At 40.0% G+C, this 19,419-nt stretch overlaps 1 protein-coding gene across 7 annotated transcripts in view; it reads right to left on the reverse strand.

Moving 5' to 3' along the window:
- Window positions 1-19,419, reverse strand: part of SGCD (sarcoglycan delta) — a 719,570-nt gene that overhangs the window by 283,432 nt on the left and 416,719 nt on the right. For 6 of the 7 annotated variants that reach the window (XM_042451267.1, XM_042451262.1, XM_042451266.1 and 3 more), the window contains one exon: window positions 16,552-16,737. In XM_042451267.1, the coding sequence (XP_042307201.1) occupies window positions 16,552-16,737 (186 nt within the window). Of the gene's footprint in view, window positions 1-16,551; window positions 16,738-18,360; window positions 18,425-19,419 lie in introns of those variants that run through there. The other variant, XM_042451269.1, reaches the window with a different exon arrangement.

Below are 19,419 nucleotides of genomic sequence, written 5' to 3' on the forward strand. Positions count from 1 at the left end.
TTCCAGAGGAGGCAATTTTTGAGAACTGTTCTGAACAGTTCTCAAAAAGCGTTCCCTCTGGAACGGAATGGGCAGGGAAGAGAGGGGGAACAGAACGAGTGAGGGACGGGTGTGTGCGGTAAAATCCATCCCCCACTCGTTCCGTTTCCTGCCGTGCCGTGCCAAGAATGGCCCTCAACCCCAGTGCGATAATCTTGTTATAGTCAAGTATATATTATACTTTCAGGTAAAAGAGCACAATATTCCGCTAGCACAGCAGAGAGACAGGAGGAACAACCATCCCCATACCACCCAGTGAAAGTGGTTTTGCCATCTTCTGCTTTCTGCTGTTGCAGGGTTCACTTTACCTGAGGGATATCCGATTGTTTGGGACTGCTTCATACACTTTACCAGAACCAGCCCATAGCCACCCAGCCAGTTACTGGCTATATCTGCTGTTTAATCCTATTATATAGCTTGGACTTATGCTTTTACGATGGGGGGGAGGGCTGGGTTTTTGGAATCTGTCTTTTTAATTGTAATTTTAATTGTATGCTGTGTCATTTTACTATTGTGATCCGTTTTGATTCCCTGTGAAAAAGCAGAATATAAATATAAATATAATAATAATAATAATAATAATAATAATAGTAATACAGCCAGCTAGGAACACCTGTTGCCCCTTGGGAAGGGGATATAAGCTGGGTGAATGTTGGGAATGAAGGGAGCTAGCAGAGGCGAGAGGCAAGAGGTACAGCCATCCACATCACCCCAGAAAACAGGTCTGGCACCACCTGCCTGCTGCTGCTATAGGGGAAGGGCATGGGAGGGGAATTAGCCCAGGGCGTAGCCATCACAACAGCAACACAGAGAGAGAGAGAGATGGCATGGGGAGTCAACCATGTTATTTTAGCACAAGGGAGAGCCAAATGGTCTTGGTTACTCCTAAACTGTCTCCCATTTCAAATAGTTGGATAGCCTTGGCAACAGGTCTGCTGGCCTGAAAATGCTGCTGCTCAATGCTAGGCGGATGAATGGAAAGACATCTTTCATCCAGGACTTGATACCGGAAGAGCATACCGACCTTGCTTGGATCACAGAGACCTGGTTGGGTGAAGCTTGGGGGGGGTGCAATCTGTCCCAGCTTTGTCCACCTGGGTCCCCATATAGCAGCAGGCAAGGCCGGGGGGGTGGGGGGCAGGGAGGCATTATTGCAGTGGTCCCTCTTACCAGGTGCCCTGTCCCACAGTCTGCAAGGTATGAGTGTGTTTACTTGTCCCGATGGCTGGCTAGAACAGAATTGGGATTCTGTTGATGTTTTACAGATTTATTTAAAACCAGAACTTTATTTTAAAAAGAGCAGGGAGACATGGAGCTGATTAGAAAGGAACCATGTTTATTTTTAGCTGCAGCATTTCCAGAGGAATTAATCCAAATTACTGGGACCCCAATTTTAAAGTGAACCAAGTTTTTATAGCACTGTGAACAAAGAAAACTACAATTCACATTTCACTGGTTACATTTGAATTAAACATTACATTCATTGGATGTTCAAACCTTATGTCTCTATCCCTCGTGTGTAAAACTATTATCTATCTATCTCTCTATATATATTTTCTTACCATCTCCAACTGTCCTGTATTATTTCCTTTTGTTTTGGATAATAACTTAAGTCCAGAGTCATTCCGGAATTGTTTACAATCCAGAACAGAGGGTTTGACATGACCTAGAATAACAACCTTTGCTCTCCACACATTTCAGCACTATAATTTTTAACTTCTGAGCATAGTAAAATTCTTAATTTTAACCAATCGACTTCAATGTACTGCTCATCCCACTACACAAAGGTCTCTTAGGGAAGTATAGGTAGACAAGGATCAGATTTGGGGAGAAGGGTCTGTGAGAGGCCAAGGCACCTCTTGCCTTCTCCTCCTCAATCATTTCCTTGGGCTGCCCAGGGAAAGGATTGGGTAGGAAAAAGGTCTCTGAGGGGCCAAGGCACCTCTTGCTTTCTCTTCCCCAATCCTCTCCTTGGGTGCCCAAAGAGAGGATCAGGGAGGAGAAGGGACAATTAAAGTGGCAGAAGGGTGGGAAATAAGGAGCGTGCATCCCTGCTCCACTACTCCCACCCACCCTTCCCTTTAACTGGCTTCTGAGTGGGAGGCAGATTTATTTGCAATTTTTCCATATTTGCGGAGATCTCATTCCCCTAACCCTGTGAATATGGAGGGAGGACTGTAAAGACCACCCAACAGCTTTGTGTGAAGAATTTGCAAGATACTTTCCAGACAAAATTGCTTAGATCCACTCTGACTTGGATGCCGTAGTTGACACAGGTGGCTGCAATCTTGATGCCTGCATTTCCTGTGTTATTGGATAAGTTTCAATTTGGGCAGCTTGGTAACAAGCAAATTCACAAAAGCAGGTAACAAGCGTATTCACAAAAATTGCTTCTAAGATCACTTTGATTTCACTCCGAATTCATAGAATCATAGAATTATAGAATCGTAGAGTTGGAAGAGACCACAAGGGCCATCCAGCCCAACCCCTGCCATGCAGGAAATCCCAAACAAAGCATACCCGACAGATGGCCATTTCCTGCATTTCCTGTGTTATTGGATAAGTTCAGCCTCTGCTTAAAGACCTCCAAAGGAGGAGACTCCACTACACTCTGAGGGAGTGTGTTCCACTGTCGAACAGCCCTTACTGTCAGGAAGTTCCTCCTAATGTTGAGGTGGAATCTCTTTTCCTGCAGCTTGCATCCATTGTTCCGGGTCCTGTTCTCTGGAGCTGCAGAAAACAAGCTTGCTCCCTCCTCAGTATGACATCCCTTCAAATATTTAAACAGGGCTATCATGTCACCTCTTAACCTTCTATTTTCCAGGCTAAACATCCCCAGCTCCCTAAGTCCTTCCTCATAGGACATGGTTTCCAGACCCTTCACCATTTTAGTCACCCTCCTTTGGACACGCTCGAGTTTCTCAATATTCCAGGTGGGGCCTGACCAGAGCAGAATATAGTGGCACTATTACTTCTCTTGATCTAGACACTATACTTTTATTGATGCAGCCTAAAATTGCATTGGCCTTTTTAGGTGCTGCATCACACTGTTGACTCATGTTCAACTTGTGGTCTACTGGGACTCCTAGATCCCTTTCACATGTAGTCTCATTGAGCCAGGTGCCCCCCATCATATATCTGTGCATTTCATTTTTCTGCTCTAAGTGCAGTACCTTACATTTCTCCATGTTGAATCTCATTTTGTTAGTTTTGGCCCAGCTTTCTAGTCTATTCAGGTCATTTTGGATTTTGATCATGTCCTCTGGAGTATTAGCTATTCCTCCTAATTTGGTGTCATCTGCAAATTTGATGAGTATGCCCCCAATTCTGTCATCCAAGTCATTGATAAAGATGTTGAACAGCACTGGGCCCAGGACAGAGCCCTGTGGGACCCCACTGGTCACTTCTCTCCAGGATGAAAAGGAGCCATTGTTGAGCACCCTTTGGGTTCGACCAGTCAACCAATTACAAATCCATGTAATGGTTGCCTTGTCTAGCCCACATTTTACAATCTTGGTTGCAAAAATATCATGGGGAACTTTGTCAAAGGCTTTACTGAAATCAAGATATATTATATCCACAGCATTCCCTTCATGTACCAAACTGGTAATTTTATCAAAGAAAGAGATCAGACTTGTCTGGCATGACTTCTTTCTCTGAAACCCATGTTGACTTTTTGTGATTATGGCATTGCCTTCTAGATGTTCACAGACTCTCTGTTTAATGATCTGCTCTAGAATCTTTCCTGGTATTGATGTCAGACTAACTGGACGATAATTGTTGGGATCCTTCCCCCCCCCTTTTTGAAGATGGGGACAACGTTTGCCCTCCTCCAGTCTGCTGGGATTTCTCCTGTTCTCCAGGAGTTTTCAAAGATTATTGCTCCGATATTACATTTGTCAATTCTTTTAATACCCTTGGATGTAGTTCATCTGGTCCTGGAGACTTAAACTCATTTAGATTAACAAGATATTCCTATACTATCTTTTTACTTATTCTGTGCTGAAATTCCCCTTTTCTGTCCTCTGCTCCATTATCCTCAGGTTGAGCACCCTTTGTCTTTTCTGAGAAGACTTAGGCAAAGAAGGTGTTGAGTAATTCTGCCTTTTCTCTGTCCCCTGTTAACATTTTGCCATCTTCTCCATGTAGTGGCCCTACCATTTCCTTCTTCCTTTTGCTGCAGACATATCCATAAAAGCCCTTTTTATTGTTTTTAACCTCTCTAGCAAGCCTGAGTTCATTCTGCACTTTAGCTTTTCTGATTTTACCCCTACACATGCCTGCTATTTGCCTGAATTTCTTTTTCGTGATTTCCCCCTTTTTTCATTTCTTTTACATGCTCAGTTTCAAACTTAGCTCAGTTGAAAGTTCCTTAGTCATCCATCCTGGTTTCTTTAGACACCTTCCATTTTTCTTTCTCCCTGGAACTGTTTGAAATTGTGCCTTCAGTATCTCCCTTTTGAGAAACTCCCATGCGTCCTGAACTCCCATCTCTTTTAATATTTCTGACCATGGGATCACTATCAATATTTCTCTAAGTTTACTGAAATCCACTCTCCTAAAGTCTAGAATGTGTGTCTGACTATGCCTGGCTTCTCCTTTCCACTGTATAACAAACTCCAGCAGGGATGTAGCCAGGATTTTAGGAAAGGGGGGGGGGGTCCAGACTAAGTGCCACCATTATAATGGGGCTTCAGCGCGGCAGCGCAGCAGCACACACCATTTTTCTAATGGAAGGGGGGGTCCAGACCCCAAGAACCCCCCTTTGGCTACGTCCCTGACTCCAGAAAAACATGGTCACTTCCACCTAATGATCCCACCACTTTCTACATAGATTCATTGAGAAAGCACTTCAAGTAAAATTTGAATTAAGACCTGAAATTTACCTATTAAACATGCTTAATAAGCTGTCGCCACAGATTGAAAGGAAACATTGATGAATTCTACTGTATCTGATCACCACGGCTAGACTGGTGTTGGCACAAAAGTGGAAAGATACAGATATGCCGAGCATGAATGATTGGCTTTTGAAGGTACTAGAAATGAGAAACATGGACCAATTGACAGCTCTTTTGAACAATAAAGACACTGAGCAAACAGAGGAAGAATGGTCTCCTATTCTTGAAATATGTAACCAGATATGGGAAAAAGGTAGAAAAAGCAGTAACTAATCCAGAAATAGGTAAATAAATTTTATTAGACCTGGGGATCCCATTCATTAAGGGAAGAGAGTGAACAGTTGTATGATGACTTTATTATGCTTGTTACTTGGTTATGGATAGAGAATAAGTCAGGTGATATTGGATTGTATAAAATCAACTATTGTGATGACTTAAGGAAGTATTTACTTGATATATAACAAGGATTTATGATTTGTTAGGCTTTGGAAACTTTTTATTCTTCTATTCAGTGTCCGAGTCCAAAGGGGCTGGATGATGTGTTTAAGTATAAAAATGTCAATAAGATAATCCTTGTTTCTTTCTATACATAGTTTGTGATGAAGCAAATGTTTTATAGTTGTGAAATAATTAAGAAAAATAAAGTTTTTTAAAAAATGATCTCACCACTTGCACCCCATTAACCAAGTCATCATTGTTGGTTAGGATCAGATCTAAAATAGCTGACCCCCTTGTTGTCTTTTCCACCTATTTCACCTATTTCAAATTGGTCTGGTGTGGAATACAACTTTGATTCCATCCTGGTACACCCCCCCAAACCTCCAAGGTCAAACATTTCCCATGGTGCTGTGCTGAAATTTTGCCCCATTTGTTTCCAGTGCTCGGAAGGGTAGATTTAGATGTAGATGACAGGGATAAAGGAAATGAAACAGGAGGCTGGGTGAAGAGATGGGAGTAAAGGAGGGGGCCATTGGAGGCTGGGGGGGGAGCAACAAACTCCAACTCCCAGAATTCCATAGCCTCGAACCAAGGACCCCACAACAAACTCCAACTCCCAGAATTCCATAGCACTGAGCCAGGACAGTTAAAGTGGAGTCAAACCGGATTATTTCCCCAGTGCAGATGCAACCTAAGAGAAGGCAACTGTTACAAAGTGAAGGAGAGCATGGATAATAATAATAATAATAATAATAATAATAATAATGTTATTAGTTTGCTGAGGCACCAGAGCTCTCTGACAGAGAAGGCTCAATGTCTCATGACACGACAATTCCCAGAATTCTGAGTCAGGACAGTTAAAGTGGAGTCAAACCCCAGTGCGGATGCAACCTAAGAGAAGGCAATTGTTACAAAGGGAAGGAAAGTGGATTGGATTCAGGGAGGTGGTATTTTAGGGAGCATGGAGAATAAGGGAAACCAGACCATTTCTGTATTCCTCCAAAATGGCTCTCATTCAGATCCAAAGGATTTACTTCCAAATAAACCTGCAGCTTCTAGACTGATTATTTTGCAGTGAAAGAAATTTTTAATAAGATTAATAATTCCTTAATAATAATAATAATAAATGGATGGGGCTCTGACACAGAGGATAGATGTAGATGTGGCTGAAATGGATGAGAATGACAGGAGGACAGATGTAGATGGAGCTGAAATAGATGAGGAGAATGACAGGAGGATAGATGTACATGGAGCTGAAATAGATGAGGAGAGTGACAGGAGGATAGATGTAGATGGAGCTGAAACAGATGAGGAGAATGACAGGAGAATAGATGGAGATGGAGATGAAATAAATGAGGAGAATGACAGGATAGATGTAGATGTAGCTGGTTATGACATATAAGGACCTGTATGGATTAGGTCCTCTGACATGGAGGACCATTTAGATTTGGCTTCCAGGGATGGGAAAATAGAAAGGAAGAAGAAATGTGAAGCAGTCATTCACATGAGGTTAGCATTCATGTAAAACTGGAACCAGGAAGTGGTCCCCTTCTTCACCCCGGAAGTGCAAAGGTTCACGATGCATTCAGAGCCCCACTGAGCATGCGCAAGGGTCTCAATTTGAATCGTTGAATCCACATGATATGTACCGATGTGATAATTTAATCCGCTTTGACTCAGGAATCACCACAATTTTGTTCTTCATGTGTGATAATTCATCACATGAATTGCCTTGGATTCGAATTGACTCAGCCTCTCCTTCAATTCAAATTGACTCTGGATTTGAGTTCCAGTCTCAAGTGTGATAAGGGCCAGAGGTGAACCTGGTCAGTCAAAAGGCAGATCAGGGAATAGGAACTTTGCCTGTGTTGGATGGGGTCATACTCCTGCTGAAATCTCTGGTTTGCAGCTTGGATGTGCATTTGAATTCAACTTTGAGCCTGGATTCCCAGGTTGCAGCAATGGCCAGGAGTGCATTCACACAGTTAAAACTAGTCTGCCTGCTGCACCCATTCCTTGAGATGGAAGATCTGGCTACAGTGACACATGCCTTGATTACATCCCATTTGGACTACTGTAACACACTTTACATGGGGCTGCCTTTGGAAACTGTTTAGAATCTTCAGTGGCTCCAGAATGCTGCAGCCAGAATGCTGACTACACCAGTAATAAGGAGCATATAATTCTCTTGTTGAAACAGTTTCACCAACTACTGGTTTGTTTCTGGGCGCAATTCAAAGTGCTGGTTATGACATATAAGGACCTGTATGGCTTAAGTCCAGATTATTTGATGAATCGTTTCTCCCAATATGAACCTGCCAGAACATGAATATTTTTGAGGGAAGATTTTCTCTTGGTCCCACCACCATCACAGGGTAGCTTGGTGAGGAGATAAGAGAGAGCTTTCTCAGTGGCTGCTACCATACTTTGGAATTCTCTTCCAGCTAGGCTGGCTCCATCCCTGGTTGCCTTTTGACGGCAAGCTATCAACATATAATCATACTAATTGTTTTTTTAACGGAGTATGAATGTTCTAGTTATGTGTTTTAATTTTTGTACATTTTTATGTAATTTTATAATGTTTCATATGATTTTAACTTTTTAAAGTTTTATTGTAATGTTTTAAACATGGTTTTTGTCTGTGAGCCAGATTGGTTCCCTTCTCGGAGAAAGGCAGCATACAAATGAAATAAAATAAATAAAATAAAAATAAACAAACATTGCACAATTAACTACTCCTCTCCATGCACTACAGTAGCTCATGAGCTTTACTGGGACAATTTTAATAAACAAGGACATATCTCTGCCTAAATTACTTCAAATTATGAATCCTAACACATAATTCCAAAGTTGGTCAGTGCCACAACATAATGATACAGTTGGCCCTCCTTATCCACAGAATTTTTTTTATCCATGGATTCAAGCATCCACAGCTTGAAAATATTCAAGAAAAGTATAAATTCCAAATAGCAAACCTTGATTTGCTATTTTGCATAGGGTCACCATTTTGCTCTGCCATTATATTTAATGGGACTTGAGCATCCATGGATTTTGTTATCCACAGGGAAATCCTGGGACCAAATCCCAGCGGATAACAAGGTCCCACTGTATTTTTCAGGTGAAAGACTCTGAGATAAAACTATATTACCTTTAACACAATGTGTGTAGCTAGGGCTTTCTTCACATGTGTGTGCATGGGCTTTTAAGTCCCCTGTCAACTGAAGGCAACCCTGTGAACTTAATAGGGTTTTCTTAGGCAAGGCATACTCAAAAATAGTTTCCCCTGTTCTTCCTCTGAAATATTTTATATTGTTTTTAGATGATAATTTTAATTGTTTTATTATAATATATTTTGAGAATTTTTATTTCTGAGCTGCCTTGGTCCCTTCGGGCAGAAAGGTGGGAGAGGAATCAAATAACTAAATAACTAAATAACCTACAGCACCTGTTATTCCTTAGTGGTCTCCCATTCAAGTATTAAACAGGGCTGTTCCTGATTAGCTTCCAAGATCAGATGGGACTGATGCCTTTAAAGCATAGTAAATGCATCCAGACCTGATCAAGACTGGGACTACAGAGCTGGAATTGTTGTTGTTATTAAGTGCTCTTGAGTTGACTCATAGTGACCCTGTGGATGAGACATCTCCAAGCCTCCCTATCCTCCACTGCTTAGCTTAGATCTTGAAGATTCTGGCCCATAAGCATCCCTGCTTGGTTCTATACATCTGGCATGCAGTCTTCCTATTACCCCCAAACTTCCTACTACCCTCAAAGTATAACAACCTCAATTTGATCATCTTGGCTTGATCTGTTCAAAGAGCCATTTGTTTGTCTTTTTGGCTGTCCTGGTATCCTCAGCACTCTTCTCCAGTAGCTCATCTCGACTGAGTTGGTTTTCCTTCTGTCAGTTTTCTTCACTGTTGAGCTCTCACATCCATACATGGTGATGCAGAAAACAATGGATTGGATAGTGCTTAGTTGTATATCTTTACTCTTTAGGATCTTGTTTAGCTCTTTCATAGCTGCCCTTCCTTTTCATAATTTTCTTAATTTTGCAAGGCCAACAACTGATTCACTACAAATACCTTCTTCATACAACTAGAGAGGAGAATATTCACATGGGCATCACCAGATAGTCAGTACAAAAATCATATATAACTGATATATAACTGGTAGCAGAAGATACTCAAAAATTAAAGTAAAGCTCAAGAAGAAAGCAAAAACAGTCATTATTCCAAAATGTGATCTGAACAATATTTCAATAGAATTTATAGACAATGTAAGAAATAGATTTGCACTATTAAGCATAACTGAGTGAGAACCAGAAGAAATATCACCAAAAGCCAAGTATGTAATCAAGCAAGAATGCAGAAAGACACTATTGGTGGCCAAAAAGAAAGAAAAGAAAGATGAAAAACTTCAAACAGTTAAGGAAAGAAGAGAAGCAAAAGAAGAGAGAGATAGGAACAAAACCAGAGCCATGAATGCAACTATTCAATTACTATTGCCAAGGATAAAGAGAAATACTGTAATATAATGCAGAGAAACAGAAGACAATAAGAAAAAAGGAAGAACAAGAGACCTCTTCCACAAGATCCAGGAACTCAAAGGAAAGTTCAAACCAATGACTTGGATGCTTTATGATAAGAAGAGGAACATACTACAAGATCAAGAAGAAATAAAAAGATGTTGGATGCAATACACAGAAGAGCTATACTGTATAAAAGAGATTTTAAAAAAACCTATATAAAAGAGATAAAAAAGAATGACACACAGAAGGATGAACCATATGAAGATGAACCCAAAATTCTAGAAAGCAAGGGAGAAGCTGCAATAAAAGAACTTGAGAAGAATATATCATCAGGAACAGACGATTCTTCAATTTAACTGCTAAGGGATAAGACACTTTAATGCACTGCATTTGTATTATTCCCAGATGAGAGTGGGTGTGTGTGTGTGTCTCCAAGTGACATAGGACCAAAAACGTCCCAATTCACTGTAATAAATGTACTCAAGGCCCAAATACATTCAAGTTTTCTTAAGAGAATATTTTTAAATAAAGTTCAGAAAGATACACAAACAAATAATTATGTAGATACTTCTTCTTTTTCTGAATAGGATGAAAAGAGCAAGTTAATCAGAGAATGGGATTCCCGAGCAGCCTTGAACCCAGCACCACTGGGAGAAGTGGCTTGCTTTATGTCTACAGAAGAAGTTGCTTGGAGAAACAAGAAGCTTAAGAAATTGTATATAATGTAGGCTTGGACAATATGATTTACTGCACAAAACTATCACATCTGATTCTGTAGTGATTTAGATAAAACAATACCTCAAATCTCAATGTGTATCATCAGCTAACTCATTTTAGCCAGTTCCTGCTAGGTGTTATAAAGGAGAACAATGCTTTAATCCAAAGGCTGAAATTATTTTTCTTTCTGTTAGTGGTGTCAGATGAAAAATATTCTTTATGCTTAAGGTGGCCTGAGAGGAATAATTAACAAGGGAGCAATGCCTCTATTATCATATTTTATTCCAAAGGAAATTTTAATGAAAAAAATAATTAAAACAAACCCCATTACCTTAAATAATTAGAGAATATGAGCTGGGTGAAGTTTTTAATTTCCAATTCATCTTTACTGCTGTGCTATCTACCCACTGTATTGTATAATTAACATGTGGCAGGTAGTTTACACACAAGAGGGAGTAATTGTATTAAAATAAAATTTTCTAACTTTTATATGTTCATTTTGCCCTATGATATAAAGCAAGAAGATAATGCTACCTGGCATTTAAATAGTGCACTTTCAGCACTATTTCAGAATGTTTACATCTACATTTCAACTGTAATGTAGAAATTATACCTTACGTTATTGGGTATTTGGAGTGAGTCCCAATGAAATCAATAGGGCCCAGGTCTCCTGTAAGCTGTGCATAGGACTACAGCTTCTATGTTTTGTTTTCTCTTTTAGGTTACCTCATCAAATCCTTTGGGCTTCGCTTCATCCTGCAGGGAAGTGACCAGGGGGTGCCACAGGGTACTGTCCTGGGCCCAGTGCTATTCAACATCTTTATCAATGACTTGGATGAAGGAATAGAGGGAATGCTTATCAAAGTTGCAGATGACACCAAATTTGGAGGAATAGCTAATACCCAGAGAACAGGATCAAAATTCAAAACAACCTTAATTGATTAGAAAGCTGGGCCAAAACTAACAAAATGAATTTCAACAGGGAAAAATGTAAGGTAATACACATAGGGTGAAAAACTGAAATGCACAGTTATAGGATGGGGGATGCCAGGGTTGACAACAGAACATATAAAAGGGATGAAGGAGTCCCAGTAGACCACAAATTGAACACGAGTCAACAGTATGATGTGGCAGCTAAAAAAAGCCAATGCAATTTTAAGCTGCATCAAAAGAAGTATAGTGTCTAGACTGAGGGAAATAATAGTACCACTCTATTCTGCTTTGGTCAGGTCTCACTGGAATACTGCATTCAGTTCTGGGCACCACAATTCAAAAATGAAGTTGACAAGCTGGAGCATGTCCAGAAGAGGGCGAAGAATGTGGTGAAAGGTCTGGAAACCATGCCCTATGGCAGTGATGGAGACCGAGTACCCAAACTCAGTGGTGTTTGACTGTTAAAAAAAGGTAAAGGTAGTCCCTTGACATGAATGCCTAGTCATAACCAACTGTAGGGGGTGGTGTTCATCTCTGTTTCTAAGCCAAAGAGCCATTGTCCAAGGACTGCTCTGGTGGTCATGTGGTCAGCATGACTGCACCGAACGCTGTTACCATCCCACTGGAAAGTAGTACCTATCTATCTATTTACATTTGCATGCTTTTGAACTGCTATGTTGGCAGAAGCTGGGACTAGTGACAAAAGCTCACCCCATCATGCAGTACTCAGGCCTCGAACTGCCAACCTTTTGATCTTCTGATAATCAGAACTGGCATCTTAACCACTAAGCCACTGCATCCCTCTGTATACTGTGTAAAAAGGCAAAATCTGCATGTATCCTTTTTTTCTCTAGCAGCTTTAATTTTGTATTTACAGCACCTTTTAATCAGAAACATTTGAAAAATAATCTGAATTCATTAAAATAGATGCCAAAAAGTTAGAACTGCAGCATAAACCCATGTGCCCAGAAAAAAATAAAGAAAGAAAATATCCAGACACTAAAGAACTCTATCACTACCAACAACAGTGCACCAGGAAGCCAAAAACAATGACAGTAGAATCTAATGATATATTGGGCCTGCATAATGAGATACAATTCTGGCACTTTCAATGGTATCCTCAGCCAATGACGAAGCAATACCCATGAATTCAAAGATATGGGAAGCATTTATCCACATTCTTAAGGAAGCCAAACTACCACAGTTTTACAGTTAGCCATGTAATGTTACTGGAATAAAGGGGCCAAGACAGCCAATAAAAATGATGCACATTACCATTATTCCTTTTTTTTTTTTTTAAAAAATATAATCCCATATTTATCTGAAAGCCTTTGAAGATAAGAAATATATGTATCCAAACTACTCAGATTTAGAATGAAAGATGGCAAGAAGCAACCAATAATTTTATACTGAATAATGTGATTCTACATGAGCTACAAGTCCATCACCTCTAAATATAGAGTCCCACAACTGTATCTCATAAGTTGTGGTGTTTTATTTGTTTAAACTTGCTATGGGACTAAAGGCCACATTCAGGTGCTGCAGGGAGGGGAACTGTGAGAGAAGATCAACCTCAGCTCCAAACTAAAGAATGCTCTTGCAAAGTGGAGTGGGTTAATGGCTGGGCCGCCATTCCAGAAACCAGTAAAATTGGAGAGCTCTACTGGCTTTTTGAAAATGTTTTTTAAAATAAAAACTACAGTGATAAAAATTGGATAACACATTTGACAGATTTTTTAAAGTACATCCATCCCAACATTCCTTTCCCATCCCTGAAGTTACCCCAGAAAGCTTGGATGAGTTCAGCACCACAGGACGGTGGTGCCACTCATTAAAATACAATGAGTGCTCATTATACTCAGTAAGTACTCATTGTATTTTAATGAACACAACAAACATGCTGCTGGGAAAAACTCAGGAGTGTAATAAAAGCAGATAACAGGCAGAACAAAAAAGGAAAAAAGGTAGCTTGGAAAAAGTGCTATTTTCCAAAGCAGAGGATGCTTCCTTTGTTGTGCTAAATAGCTTCAGGATTATATGCTGAGAATTCCTAAATTAAGCCTCCAAAATCACATGGCATCAGGAAATATACCTGTACACACTGCAGATAATTTTCATTTTGTACAACCTTTCTTTTGAATTCTGCTTCTTAGTCAGCACATGTGACTATTCCTTGAAATAACTCATTCCAAGGTCACTCATGAAACAACTGCCTGTGCAGGTCACAGTCACAGGACATGAATTGATATTTTGCACATCCCAGCAGACAAGGCATTTTCAGAGTACTGTTGCATTGTTTGTTGCATATCCTACTTTATTGTCAGCAAAGTGCATTCAAGGTAGCCAACCCTAACAAAATTCAAGTAATTGTTACTGTGGCACAATTTTGTTACAAGTCAATCTTTTCAGAAACTTGACGAAATGGTTTAAGTATTTTTCTAACACTCATTATGGGCACTCTCTAACAGTTACCAGTGACATGCAACCACATATCACACACTATTCATTCCTGGCAACTGATGTGCTGTGAAGAAGGGAGATCACTTTGTTATTTTCAAACTGCAACATTTTGAAAATGGAGTGCTAGGGTACATATAATACCTTCTGTGCCAGAAATGCAACCATACACAGACATGTGCACAGCAACGGTATAATTACTGTTTAAAAAAATAATAAAAACCATCTGGAAAGACCAGTAGAATGTGGCTTAAAAGTATGAAGGCATATGGTTTACTGCTTGGAAAAAACGGTCGCCCGCTAGCCGGGCAGACCGTTTTGCCGCTAGAGGCAGCAAAAACTACAAGCCCCAGTATGCACTGGGGCTTGCCCTGGCTCCCTATTGGTGCGCAGGGCGGAAGGGGCGTCCCTTCCACCCCGCAACGCTCTGGGAGTCGGGCTCAGTGGTGCGGAGCTTCCGGTCCTCCAGGACAGCCCATTGGTTGGGCTGCCTTGGAGGAGGAGTTCCGCAGCACACGTTGTGGGGGGTGGGGCTTAGGCCTATATAAGGCCGTGATGCAGGCCCCGTCCCCCAGTTGGCGCTTGGCACGGTGCGGAGCCAAGCTAGGAAGGGAGGAAGATCGGAGCAGCTTCCCCTGCCCACCCACCGCTGTTTTGTGGGTTTTTTGTCACAACTTGGGGTGGCAGCATAGGCCAGGATCTGCACGGTGTGGTACCAGGGCTATGGAGCTCTGGTTGGGAGTCAATAGGTACCCGGGGGCGAATAGGGCAGGCGTATGGCCATTGCGGGGGCCATAATGCGGGAGCGTCTCCCGGTGACTAGGAGCTTAGTGAATATGTGAACGCATGGCATGTTTTGCGGTCAAGTTGTGTTCCTTAGCCCCTAGGTCATCCCAAGCGCCTGGTGGGTGCCAGGTTTTTGGATAATCAGACAAACGTGGGGTTGTTTGATTTCGCAGATCCTGACCTCATGCTTGGTGCCAACCCTTACCAATTGCTTGCTAATAAAGTTGTGGCCTTTCTTCCAAACTTGTTGTTATGTGTGATTATTTGCAGCAGCATCTGAGGCAAACTGTTTCGTATTAGATCCAAAATATACATCAGAACAATAATTCAGTTTCAGCATGTTGTATTCATTTCACTATCCAGCTTTATATAATCACTGTGAAGTACAGGATGTTGCAGTGGTTTTTATCTCTTGAGTAAGGATAATGTGCAATTTATAATTTAAACAATCTTTTGATTGTGTGTAGAACAAGATAGGTGGTCTGGTCTGATCTGACCTTACAAGAAAGAAGATAGGGAAAGGGAATGGCTGCCAGATAATATTGCTATTCCCATAAGGGCCTTTTACCAAGACACAAAACTGAAACAAAATAAAACAAAACCAGTTTCTTCCCATAAACCAGCCAATGAAAGCTACCTTTACAGTTTTGTCATAAGACTACTGTACATTCTCAAACTTCTTTTTTTCTTAGAGAAGCTTCATGCTCAGTCCAATCTGATTTTATTGCTTTATTCCCTAGGGAATGGGATGTAGTTTGTTTTTAAAGCTGGAGAACATTACAAGGGAAATCTCACTACCCCAGTGGAATCTGTTCTGTTTCACTATACAGACACATAAGCAACTTTTAAAGGAAAAGAATCATTTCTTAAAATATGCTTCCTTTCAATAAAAATACAACTTATTCTTCCTTTTCTACTTTTAAAAAAACATAGTAGGACCCCATTCATTTGTAGAATTCATATTACCTTCTATGTGACTATATTTGACTTATGAAAAGATGAAGTAATTTTTCCAGAGGCTGGAAAGTTGTTTTTAAAGAGGAATTCATTCTTATTACTCATTAGTAAAAGGAATCAGCAGTCATTACTCATTGCTGTTTAAACAGTAATTGCATTGCTTGTTGTACTGCTCATAACTTTTTCATTAATTTACATTTTCATTCAAATGAGGCTGTCACAACATTTGAAAACTTTGTGTCAAAATCCTGCTAAAAATACATTAAAATGCTCTTTAAAAATAACTTTCTTAAAGTCACTAAAACATTAATTACCAGTAAAAGACCTTTCTTGAAACTTGTTACATTGCATCTGAAAACTGCAATGCTATTTTGTTCCAGCCTCATTATTCCACAGAGTAACTCCTTGCAGTTATCTGTTACTTGTAATCTGTCACTTCCAAACTGTGAATTCCCCATACAGACAGAAAATGATCAGTAACAGTTAACTTTTACAATGTTGACAACTGCGATTGAAAATAAATGAAAAGAAAAATGAAAATCTGTGCATGCCAGAAAAAATTCTGCATCTTCACCTATCATTCCCCCCTTTCTGTTAAATCCTTCCAAAAGAAGCCAGGAAGTTTCCAGGAAGTCTACAAGGTGTTCTTGCTATATGTATAGGTCGGAGACAAGTTTGCTTCTTCAGTCTTTGCAGCTCTATGTCCTAACATGAAAGCCTGGAAAGGTTCCATCAAACTCTAAACCTCTCCTGCCCCAAGGTGGAATACATAGAACCTAAGTATCCTGTACTTACAATTGTGAAGTTCATAACCTTGAGAATCCAGATGGTCATAGCAAGGTTCACCAGGATTAAAATCATTAGGAGTAGCACAAAGAAATAGAGGCACCTCTTCCGCCAGCCATAAATCCCCACTTTGTACACATGTGGCCCTTCTGAGCTCTGCATGGCACTCCTGTGTGTGTACTGTTCTTGAGGCATCTGGAAGAAACACAACCAGACATAAAAAGTACAGGTTAAGCTGCAGGGGAAAACCAAACAACCAGAATCAGACAAGACTCACATATTGTTGAACATTTATGAAACCAGTCTTCCTCTGGTTTATTGCTGTCTTGATCTTCTTTTTATGTTATACACACCAATAAATCATAATGCAGATATATTGTATACATTTTGGCAAATACACATTCCCCGTGCAGTCTGATCTCAAATGTCTTTATTAGCAGGTCCAGATTTTTGCAAGGCAAGCACTCTGAGGCCCCCTGAATCCTAAGGGTAACATTTTGTACACATTTTACAAAACGAATTGTGCTCAGCACTTAGTTTTGAGGATGCAGTATTATTTCTCCAAGGCTGTAATTCACACACACACACACACACACACACACACCAAAAATAAGCATCTCAAATAAAATTATTCCTGGCTACCAAGGAAAAGTGGCACTTGGGATTCTTTCCCCAAAGCAATCTTAATATACAGGGTTTCTCCAGCTGCTCATACACAGTTGAATAATGGTTTAAAAAACAAAAACAAAAAACCAAACCAAACAAACAAAAAACCCAAGGAAAGCAAGTTAATTCAGTGGTAATTCTTAGGCAGGTTCACTATGTGAAATCGTGATGTATAGTTATTGTTAACTGGTATCTCGTCGACTGCAACTCATAACATCCCTGGGAAAGAGAGATGTCCTAGTCACCCTGTCCTCAACAGCCTGGCTCAGATCTTGCAGATTCAGGGCTGTGGTTTCCTTGTCATCTTGGCTACTAGGGAGAATTCAAGCTTGATTTGCTCTAATACCCATTTATTTGACTTTTTAACAGTCCGCACTATCTGCAGAACTGTTCTCCAGTACCACATTTCAGATGAGTTGATTTTCTTCCTATTAACTTTCTTCACTGTCCACCTTTCAAAAGCATACATAGAAACTAAAAATATAATGCTATGGACAATCCTAACTTTGAGGCACTATTTTTAGCTGAACAAATCAGATGTACAAAAATAGAATGTATAGTAACTCGCCTGAAGTCAGTACTTGTGAAAAAGAGCTAGGGGTTTTGGTAAACTGCAAGCTAAGCATGAGTCAACAATGTGATGTGGTGTTTAAAAAGCAAACAAACAAACAAATAAGCAAATGCCAGTGCAAACATAGCTTGCATCAACAGAAGTATAGTGCCCATATCAACAGAACTAATAACGCTATTCTATCATGCTTCAGTCAGACCTAAACTGGAGCTGTGTGCCCAGTTTTGGGCACCGCAATTCAAGAAGGATAATGACAGGCTGGAATGTGTCCAGAAAAAGGTGACCAAGTAGGTAAAGGGTATGAAAAAAAGTTGAGAGGGATGAGTTTAGGCTGGAGAAGACTGAGAGATGATCAGTAGACATCTTAAAATACCTAAAGGGCTGTCATGTAAAAAATAAAGCAAGCTTGTTTTTTTGCTGGGTTAGGCTTACTGATTCCAGTTACAAGGAAAGAGAGACCAGCAAAACATGAGGAAGAATTTTCTGACACTAAGAGCAGTTTGACAATAGTGTGAAGATCCTTGGAAGATGGAGGACATTACTTCAATGAAGGTTTTTAAAGGCAAGCTGAAACTGACTACCTGTTTAGAATGTGGATTCTTTCACAGGGAGGCTCTTTGGTATGATTTCCAAGACAACAGTTCTATGAGGAAAGAGCATATTGACACAATATGTTAGAAGTGCTCTTTTTGGTAGGAATACTCTGCTTGCATAGAAGGCTATGTGTGTGTGTGTGGAAATAAAAACGGGTAAAAATCAGATATATTGGAATTATCTCATTTTTTTGAGGAATATCTACCCATACTTCAACAGAATTCTCGCTTACCAGCAAATCTTGGGAGGAAGCTGGCACTTCAAGTAGAATTTTCAGTAATCTTTGGTGAATGTTAGGAGATTGTAAGTGTTTTACACCCTCAATAATATAGTATGAAATAACCTCCTAGTCCAGAAGAGGGGGCGGGGAAGCAGTGTTGCTATTTGCATATCATTGCTCCTTTGCATCAGTAATAATGTACAGCTGCCTGCTTGCTAGATTGCATGTTTTAATTTAATTAACGCAAGATCAGAATGACGGCTGAACAGAATGATTACAGCACTACAGTCTTCTAATCAGTGTATAACAATTTCATACAATTTCTCTGGAAGCAAGCAGTTTTGGTTCAAACCCCTGCAAAGATCTGTTTGAAGAATTGCCTCACAAGTAATCTTCCTAATGCTAGATAATATGTCTAAAGTGCTGGGAAATGTTGATTCTTTGATTTAGTGTATTTGATTCATTCAATTATAATGCAAATGGCAAAAATAAGTATTTTTTTAAAAAAAATACTGTGAAAGTTATGTTTTACAAAAGTGAAACACAACAAAAATAGCCAGTAATCCATATTTGTTACTGTGGAGAATTGCAGCATAGTTTACATGGAATGCAGTGTGAGCACAACAGATTTTGTTGTGCACAACACCCACTCTTTCTCCTCTGCATCCCTAGGAATTGTGGGGCAGAACCTGCAATAGGGATGGATCACAGAATATCTTATGCTAACTTATTATTTTATTTAGTAATTCTTGTTGTCTTTTCTTTATTCAGCATCCTTAAATTGCATGTTTAAAGTTCTTAAAGTTTTTATGTGGGTGTATTTTCA

This window comes from Sceloporus undulatus, chromosome 2, assembly GCF_019175285.1.
Source record: "Sceloporus undulatus isolate JIND9_A2432 ecotype Alabama chromosome 2, SceUnd_v1.1, whole genome shotgun sequence".
In the NCBI taxonomy this organism is placed as follows: Eukaryota; Metazoa; Chordata; class Lepidosauria; order Squamata; family Phrynosomatidae; genus Sceloporus; species Sceloporus undulatus.